We start from the raw sequence: 9953 nt of genomic DNA, 5'->3' as shown, positions 1-9953 counted from the left end.
TATTATCTTTACAAAAGAACTGTAATAAATCTAAATGGAATTGGAACTTATCTTCTTTGTACTAGAACCTGAATACATGTGCCTGGCTTATCGTACAATTAAACTGTGTGAAAGAAAAAAGGAGTGCCCCCTCCTTCTCCCTCATCTCCAGCCACTGCTCACAGGAACCTGGCTTACAGCAGAAGGGAACAATTTGGAACAAAATCCTTTTCCCCCAAAATAATTCTCCTTTATTTTTTCTTTCCATAACATTTTTTTTGTATTTCCAACTATAAATAAAAAAAAAAAAAACTACTAGAAAGAAGTTACAAAATTTCATTGAATGGACCAGAAGGGCATAGAATTTCTCACACATGATAAATCACTTCCCTTCTTCCTCTTCCTCCTCCTTAGCTGTGGCAGGACCTTGTGCTTGGCGCCGTAGCTGAGGGGGCCACGTGTCAGTCGCTGACGATCTCATTTTCAGAATCTAAAAAACAAAATATCCACATAAGGGTTTCACACACAGGAAAACCCAAGCAAAACCCAGAAGTGCCATTTGAGACTGTGGACTCAGAGCAGGCAGAAGATGCTTCTGCCAGAGCATGCCAGCTGCACTTTGGGTACTGCAGGGAAGCAGAAACCAGAATCCTCTGTTAATGCATCACCTGTGTTGTACTGAAAGTTTAGAAGCATAAAGATGTTCATGTTGGTAGCAGAACTTAAGCACCTTGTGGAAACCCTCAGACCAGAGTCCTGATTTCCACAGGGAAGAGCTAGTGTACTGGGAGGCAGAAAGGGAAAGCTACCACAGATGCTCAGAGCTCCCCTCAGATGATGAGACTGTCACTGAGGAGAGGGATGAGGTGCTGTGTTTGCTGCAGGAAGCTGCTGAAGGGATGGTGGCACTGCTGGGGCTGGTTGTGGGCACCACATCCCTGTGCCTGCAGGCTCAGCAGCACTGCCCAACCTCACCTCCCTTATTCAAAGGAAACGGAACCAAGCCTAGGACCATCCTCCCACCTGGGAAGCAAGGATGCCATACCCCACACACCAGCAGAACACAAGGCAGGGAGGGGATCCATCAGCCTCCACCACCCTTTGCAGCCCACAGGGTGAGGTGGCCGGACATGGGAGTGTGTAGCAATGTCAAAGGCTTGAAATGACAGTACCAGAATAAAACACAACAAGGGTACCGAGAGCACAGCACAAGGCTGAAGCAGCAGCCACACAGGGTGCCACCACACATCCCCTGAATCCCATGGTATGTGCCCACTGGCTCACAGTGACATGCACCAAAGGCTTTTACTCTATGGCAAGGGAACATGCATGCTGTTATGGATCTGTGAGCCTATGTAGGATTTATACAGCATATGGTTTGCTAGATGCTTTCAGGAAATATGCAGTGAGTCTTTTAGGACATAGAGGGAAGGTGAAGGACACAGAGCAGAGGCACACTGTGCAAACAGATGCTGTCTGCCTGGCATAGCTTCTGGTGGGCCCCAGTGTTTTAGGCTTTTCCTTTATTAAATACAGTCCCAGTTCTCCCCCTCCTGTATTTCTGCTTGTAGGAAGAATCACTTTTAAAGGCAGTAAAATCATGGCTCGATCATAATTCCTCCCCAGGCTTCTAGTCAACATCAGTTCTGCAGATCCACCTGAATCTACCATCAATTCTCAACATCTGCTCACTATGGACAACCAGCATTTGGCACAGAGGTTCATCCAGAAAAACAGGACAGAATTAACTATGTTCAGCTAACGGGAAAAGCCTTATGGCAGCAGCAGGTTACAGCCCAGGGCAGCCATAAAGCCAGAGCAAGATTGCCAGGCCCCTGGCTCTTCATGCAAACCCTTGCAGATGCTTAGCCCACACTCCATGGACAAGTTCTTCACTTCTCATTCTGAAGTCAGGCCAAGTTTCGAAAGACTGAACAGGCAACAGCACTGAAGAGATCAGTGAACTCAGTTGTACTCAGCATTTTCTCAGTGCTAGGGAGAACTATGGGAAAAAGGCTGGGATTGCACATCTTTTAGTGCTGACTAACTGTGAGAGAGATATCAGATGTAATCTATCTAATCTATTAAACAATAAGGGAATGCTGAGGAAGCTTTACCTGATTTGCAAAAACCAAACTCACACAAGTTAATACTTTTTGGGGTGTTTTACATCACACCTGAAGAACACCCGTTTGAGAAGGGCTGGAAGCTGGTTATTTCTTCTTAACTTTCCTAGGTTTTTACAAGGTCCCAGAGCCCTGAATATCTCTGGAAACGTATGACAGACACAAAATATCCCCAGAAGAGTGGCTCAAGAGGCTCTCACCATGTCCATCCTGTCACCTGAAAATCCTCCAGAGCAATGTTGCTGTAGCTGCACTCAGTGGTGCCTTCCATAACAACAAGCAGAGTATGGAGATCTGCTCCTTTACAACAGAAATAAAAATTCCCACCTTTTCCTTCGGCCTGTTGATGTGCAACTACAATGTGCTAAATATGCACCATGAATCCATCCAGTGGCACTACATCAAAAGAAATTAATCCAAGCTTCCCTTGCTCACCAGACTTTGAAAAACCAAGATTGCCACAAGAATTTCACTGTTACAACAGATCTTTTATCAGAACAGTAGGTCCTCTTCCCTGCATAGCTTCTCCAGGCTTAGCAAGCAAAATCCAAAGCTTAATGAGGCTTTGCATGTAACACTGAAGGCTTCAATTACCCAGCCTCTTCATTGTGAATGTTATTTCATGGGAGAAGATTCATGGTCAAATATAGATCTGAGCATATATAGCAACAATCCTGTTAGTACACTACAACTGCTGCTGAAAAGAGAGGAGGAAGGATCACATCATTTACAGAAGTTGCTGCCTCCTGATACAAGCTTGACTTTCAGATGAATCAGTCGTAAGTAATCTATTTACCAACACAGCTGACATCAGCACCCCAGAACATCCAAATCCCTCTGGGCAACACATTCTTTCATAAGGCAGAATTTGCAACTTGACAGCTTCTAAAATGCACTTCATTATATCGCACTTCTGGAGCTTATCTGCATTAATAAAAGAATCGGCAGGGTCAGAGCTGGAACGTCACCTTCCTGTTGCACCTGTCCACACACAGACCTACCTGAAAAAGCAAGTATCGCCCCAAAAGTCACCAATGCATGTAAGTCAGAACAGGATTCCCATCTGATCAACAGTTGATTTCAGAAGTATAGAGGTAGGAAAATAATTGTATTTACCAGTTTCTTTCAGAGAAACACCACAAGGATCAGCACAGCAGACAGCTTGCCAAAATACTCCACAGAAGTTCAGCCTGCCTAAGTGCTAGCCAACCACAGCCCAGCACCACACATCAAAGAAATGCTCCTCAAGGATTCAATCAGTAATAAATGACCACAGCAAGAAATTCCATGCTATTAAGACTTTACTGTTTCAATCTCATCATGAGATGTTCATCCACCTGTGACAATGAAGAGCACATGAGCTCCCTGCTCATATGCTTTGCAGAGACCTTGCCCACATTGAGCAATCACACACCTCTCCAGAACTGCCACCTTGCTCCACCAGCATTGCCAGAAACCAGGGACTGAGAAAGGCAGACGAGGAACCAGAGAGTGCAAGGGGACTTGAATAAGGTATAAAACACAGCCATGAACTCTTCCTTTTTGTGACTTCCGTCTCCAAGCCAACACTTCAACAGCAATTATTGAAGACTCAGGTCATAGGAGCTAACATCTGAGACATCAATCTTACTCAGAAAAACTTGAACCCTTTCTTAACCAGAGGCAGGGGACACAACAGGGAAAATGAAGCTGAGGTCACATCTTTTCACAAGGAAGACTTCTGGTTACAGCTCTCCAAAGGCAATTCCCAAAGAACATAGGAAAATGGATGTTTTTTCTACTCAAACATGGACTAACTGAACCATACCAACACAGACCCACCAAGTGTTACATCCATGGGGCTTGTTTGGAAAACCTCTGAATGTTCTCAGAGTTGAAAGTAGTGCAATGGGACCATAAAAAAAAAACCAAACCAAACCAAACAAACAAAAAAACCAAAACCCCAGATAAATGCTTGAAGGGAAAGAGCAGCTGTTGACAAAACCAAGTTCAGCCAATGACCAATGCAAAGTATTAGTGATCTCCTTCCACAAATACCTAATGGCAGAACCTGCAGCTTGATTAAGAAGCTAATTTCAGAAATCCTGCCATTTAGTGTGAGCACATGCTATTCCCAAACATGAGTATCTCTGTGGGAGCAATGAGAAGCCACATTTGGCCCATTCAATCTCCTCTTTGATACCAGCCAATGTCAAATACTGCGGAGCAAAGTAATCGTTAAGTAATATATCCTCCATTAAGTTGTGGAATGAAGACCAGAGTTACACATGCAAATAAACTGCAAGGGTCAACTTTACACCATTCTTTTGAATGAAATCTGTGTCAGGGAGGTTGAATCAGCACTTGCAGAAGACTCTTAAACCACCTAAATATCTCTCCCTGCCAGCACCAGCTCTCAGCTTTGCATCCCTGCAGCAGACAAGCAGCACCAGCAGCTCTTCTGTGTGCCCAGCCCCGTTCCAAGCAAGCCAGGGATATGGTAGGAAAACAGGATGTGAGTGCACATTAGCTACTCCATCTATAGCAGTCAGAAAGTCAAATTAATGGCATATGGGCAAACTTGATTTGGCATTTCCTACTGGGTGCATGACTTGCCAGTTTAAAACGTTCTTCCAATGTTTGTATTAAGTTTCTTCAGCTTCTAAAAGATTGAAAACTGGAGGGAGATCTGTGAGCTCCCTCCTCAAAACCTTGTATTTAAGGCTGAGAATGTGTACTGACTTCACACATCCCTACAAAGCAGCATTGGGAACTTCAGGAGATACCAGGATGGCTCCAGGCAGGTTTGACCCCTGGTTGCTTCATATCAAAGCAATATTCAGAGTCAGGAATAAAATTAGTTCAGCTCTGGGCTCTGAAGGAGGATGTCTTTCTGGGTATAAACCTCCCACCACCTCTGATGGTGCATCACAGACCCTTCAGGTCCCTCTCGCTCCTTTCCTCAATTTCTGCTCAAGAAGTTGTCCCATATATTTCATCTCATGTAATTTGCTTAATTGCTACTGAGGGTCAAAGCACCCTTTAACACAATTGGCACAGGATCACAGAATGGTTTGGGTTGGAAAGGACCTTAAGATCATCTAGTTCCAACCCCCTTGGCCATGGGCAGGGACTCCTCACACTAGACCATGTTGCCCAAGGTTCTGTACAACCTGGCCTTGATAGAGGACAAGAAAGTCTAGCTTGAAATTAAAAGTCAGAACTGCAGCCAAGGCAACAATCAGACAATTAAACCGATGAGCACTGAAATGCAGATACCAACCTCTGAGCCAGTGTTTGTCCCCAGTGCCAGCTGGAGATGCAGCAGCTAAGAACATACCCAATAGAAAAGTGGAAGCTGCACTGAAGCCTGGCTCAGGAAGGGTGCCCAATGCAAGCAAAGCAAGAGGGGCTTGCATTGTGCACACTGAATATCTTCTCTTTCCTTCCCTGTATTTCAGTGATGCCAGGCTCAAGTTAAAAGGGCTTCTCTAGTATGTTCCAGTGTAGGAGACACACGTTTCCTCTTCCACGTGCTTCTTCCACCACCTACCAAGGTCTAGCACCCTCATGTGTACCACCAGCAACACTGAAGGTACTGTCTGCTCAAAAAAATCCATTTAATGTTCCAGACTGGTGCCAGCACAACATCAGAAATACAGCAGGGAGATTTCATCAATGTAACCTGCGAGGAGGCATTATGCAAGTTCTGGAGCACCGTTTCACTTCTACAGCTGCCAAGAGGTGGGATGTGTCACCTATGGGCAGAACCTCAGAAACACCAGAGGCACCACATCTGCTCCTTCTACACAAGCCAAGGGATAAAAGTCCGGAAAACAAACATAGAGTTACTGGAGCAGCTGGGAATCAATAGAGTTCTATGGTTTAGAAAAACACTGGGTTTTTCACACAATTTTCAAGCACAAAATGTTTATTTTTCTTCTTTTTAATCTATACAATTTCTCATGGTCTTTAGTGCCACTGACTATGTCAGTATACAAGGGATGGACTATACAACAGGCAATAGCGACATAAACTGTAAGATTCAGTGCAAGCTGAAGGAGAAGTGGTGTGAGAACATATTTTCCATGTTTGCTCATGAAGCATACAGACATGAATCTAAAAAACCCAAACAAATTAAAGATACATGTTACAGAGAAGAGAAATCTCTTACTACAGTAAGTATTTTGCCCAGGCAGAAGACTCTGCATAATTGTCTATAAAATTCAATTCTAACTGAATTGATGGAGTAAGATATTCAAAGGGTACAAACAAAATAATTTAGACAGATATAATGCTCAAAGTACAATAGAACTATACAATTCACAGCTTGGCAGCACAAGACAGCTCTGCCCTTCCGCAGACAGTATAAAATGGCATCGCAGTAGAGATAGAGAGCAATGTGCCTTCAGATGTGACCACATGGTTGGAACCTGTGTCTGCAACGCTCTCCCTTAGCGATCCCAGGGAAAAGAGACTTACCATCAGCAAATGAGTGTTAGTGGTTGTCTTGTGCCTTTAGACCGAGAGGTGCAGGTGGAGACTCTATGCACAGTAAAACGGGTAAAAAGCAACTTTCAAACAGGAGAGAGGTGTCCATGGCACCTAGAGCGCAAACTTGAGTCAAACGAAAAAAGAAATAAAAAATAAGAAAAAAAAAGAATTCAAACACAGGGTGGTGAGACTCCAGAACTGAAGCGTCACATAGGAAAAAGCACAGCTTCACATTCTCATTCCATTTTAGCATGAATACTGCTAGCATGTCAGTGGCAAACCATCATTCTTCACCTCAGAGGCCAGAACACACAACAGTGCTGTACTTACAAGGCTCTTACAATAACCTGGAGGTACATTCTCCTACCATCACAATTTCAGTTAGATTTCTTCAGTTATGAAACATGCATGAATTTGTAATTTAAGTAAATTGTCAAAGCCCAGCAGAGGATAGAAAATGTAATCCAATTTGCTGCTGATCTGGAACAAAACAGTATATGCCTGCCTGGTAGAGAAATAAGTTGCTGTCTACAACAGCTTTACCAAAGGCTGTGGAAGAGAATGAATTGCACTACCTGAAGCTATTACCCGTCCTTATATACAACTTACTTGGATCACTCTGTAAATGCTTCTATTTTAAAATGCGCATTTCACTATTCTGTTTACAAACACAATTTTTATCAGCACATCAAACAAATCTCACCTCACAATGATTATTTTAAAGCTTCAGAAATGAAAATTCATCCCATGAATTAAAATAAAAGCATTTACTGAAGAATGAAACTGATAAAGAACGTCAACTGTAAATTTTCAATATCTTTGCAACCAAAAAGAACTCAAACTCACAGGTGGATTGTAAATAAAACAATACCTTTCACATAATTTTACATCTCTTTCCAGCTGGAACTGAAAAGCAGAAATTCAAGGCACTGTACTCCTGCAGGGGTTAGTACAATTTTCTAGTCATCAATTCAAGTACATCGACTTTAAGGATCGCAAGTGTAAAACATCAGAACACAACAGGATAAAGTGTCTTCAGCAATGAAATAGAAGCAAATATTGCCACCACAGATGAAGGATCTTTTGTGAAACCATTTCACAGTGATTGCTGGATGCAGTGTATGGCTGAGTATGCTCGCGGGCCTGGGCCCCTGCCTCGTCCAACAAAAATGGCATCATCTACACATCAGACACTCCACGGGACATTCCCGTTACCAAGGGTGGGCAGGTGCGGGCCAGGCGGTTCGGGAGCACGCAGCTGCGGTGGCACTGGGAACATCTGCAGGCAGGGTCGGCTGAGGGGCGAGAACCGTGCAATGCCTGCGCCGCCAACATGCCACTGCGCTCCATAAACGGGCCTCGGGAAAACTCCTCCGTACTGGCAGAGAGGCATCACATAAGGGGTCACTGTGACAGAGAGGGCAGGCCCTGGTATAGGCACTGGCAGGGACGGTGACACTCCAGGAGCTAATGCAGCGGGCATGGGACAAGCCACTGGAACAACGTATTTTTTCCCCAATCCTGTTCTTACTGAATTAACCTACAAAAAGAAAAATACAAAAAGCATCGCTATAGAGCTCCTCCTCCCTCCCTGCTGCCAGCAGCGCTGCTCTGCCAGGACATTCATGGCTGTGCCAAGACACACGTGGCCATGCAGGGACCACGGCAGTGCTGCTCCCCCAGTGCCATGGCCGTGGCCGCTGCCATCACCATGGCTCCATGTCTGGGCTGGTGGCTGGGGAGAGCACAGGGATGGCACCGTGTGCTCGGAGCCTGGGGGTTTAATTTTGTTTGTGGGAGGAACTGAGGGGCTTTGTGGGTTTGCTGTGTTTGGTTTTTAGGTTTTTTTCTTGGTTTCTTAAGACAAAAATTTCAAAATCAGAAATATTTGTGCCTGTCCAGCCTGGAAAAGAGAAGGCTTAGGGAAGAAATTTTAACAGCCTTCCAGTAGCTGAAGGGAGCCTACAAGAAACCTGGAGAGGGGCTTGGGACAAGGGCCTGTAGGGACAGGCCAAGGGGAATGGCGTTAACCTGACAGAGGGGAGACGGAGATGAGCTCTTAGGCAGAAGCTCTTCCCTGTGAGGGTGCTGAGGCACTGGTACAGGGTGCACAGAGAAGCTGTGGCTGCCCCATCCCTGGCAGTGTTGAAGGCCAGGTTGGACACAGGGGCTTGGAGCAGCTGCTCCAGTGGAAGGTGTCCCTGCCTGTGGCAGGGGTTGGAGCTGCGTGAGCTTTAAGGTCCCTTCCATCACAGCCTGTCTGGAATTCTGTGAGTTTTTAAGCCTGGGAATCTCCAGTTAATTTGATATTTCACATTAAATTAAGAAAATTGGTATGAAGGTGAAATTTCAGAAGAAAAAAAAAGACTATATACGTAAGGCTGTATGGAGTGCTTACTCTCTGCTTTTGATTTTAGTACCTCTTCTCAACTAAAAATAAAAATGGTAATGTCACTTTGGGATTTACCACTTTGGGGCACTAACCTGTGCTGGAAAGCAGATTTTACAGAACTATAGAAACATCTGATATCCTTCTTTTCTTTACTGTCCCCATTTCTAATCTGAAACCTGAATCTCATGGTGAGCATCAAACTAAGAGAAACGGTTTGGTATAATAAATTTAACATTATTAATGTATAAAAATCCCCCCAAATTAACAGCAGAAACCAAAGAACAACAAGGACATATTTTTAAGAACAGAAGACTTCTTTAAGCTGTTAAGACTTCTTTAAGCTCTAAGACTTCTTTAAGACCCTTGTCTTAACATCCTCAAAATGATGGTTTCCACCAAACTGGACAACTGTGAGTGGATGACAATGGATGCCCATAGATGTACCTAATCAAAATATATAATTTCTTATACAAGCAATAGATTACACAGTAGCATTGAAACTGTAAGGTGTCATTTTAGTAAGTGGTCCTATTAAAAAAAAATCTAACCTGGTGTTTATTTTCAGTTTCTTTAACATACTGAGAAAAATGCCTCTATCCAATTCATTCTTTTTGACATTTTTGCAGCTAAATTACTCCATAAAGCAGCTGTATTTAAGGCTATATTTCTACAACTGGAAAGAAAATTGCATCACATTCCAAACCCAACCATTATACCTCCTGATTAAAACCTGCTAATGTCTTGATTTAAGGTTGCTTCCTCTCCCTTCTAAGAGGCAACAAGACATCTAGCTCTTGAGTCTTCCCTTGGATAGAAGCCTCTTGGTCAAAGCCATTTTTAAACCATCATCTCTTAACCAGCTATGAAAACTCAACACTAACAGGAGGCTGAAACAACACATTTCTTGCTGCATGTAGATGCCAACCGAAACATCAAAATCAACATGCACTGGAAGAGTGCTTTCAAAACAGCAAGAGGATTTC

The 9953-nt window shown here is 43.8% G+C and overlaps 1 protein-coding gene across 8 annotated transcripts in view; it reads right to left on the bottom strand.

Annotated features, from left to right (window-relative positions):
- Positions 1-291: 291 nt before the first annotated feature.
- The window catches only part of WNK2 (WNK lysine deficient protein kinase 2), a 119405-nt gene continuing 109743 nt past the window's right edge, over positions 292-9953 (bottom strand). For 6 of the 8 annotated variants that reach the window (XM_031049218.2, XM_031049221.2, XM_031049224.2 and 3 more), the window contains one exon: positions 5998-8118. In XM_031049218.2, the coding sequence (XP_030905078.1) occupies positions 7765-8118 (354 nt within the window). In that variant the 3' untranslated portion in view covers positions 5998-7764. Of the gene's footprint in view, positions 470-5997; positions 8119-9953 lie in introns of those variants that run through there. The other 2 variants (XM_031049222.2, XM_031049226.1) reach the window with 2 other exon arrangements.

The sequence above is a fragment of the Melopsittacus undulatus genome, chromosome 9 (genome assembly GCF_012275295.1).
Source record: "Melopsittacus undulatus isolate bMelUnd1 chromosome 9, bMelUnd1.mat.Z, whole genome shotgun sequence".
Taxonomy (NCBI): domain Eukaryota; kingdom Metazoa; phylum Chordata; class Aves; order Psittaciformes; family Psittaculidae; genus Melopsittacus; species Melopsittacus undulatus.
The sequence above is the reverse complement of the archived record's forward strand: the minus strand, read 5'-3'. Positions and strand labels throughout refer to the sequence as shown.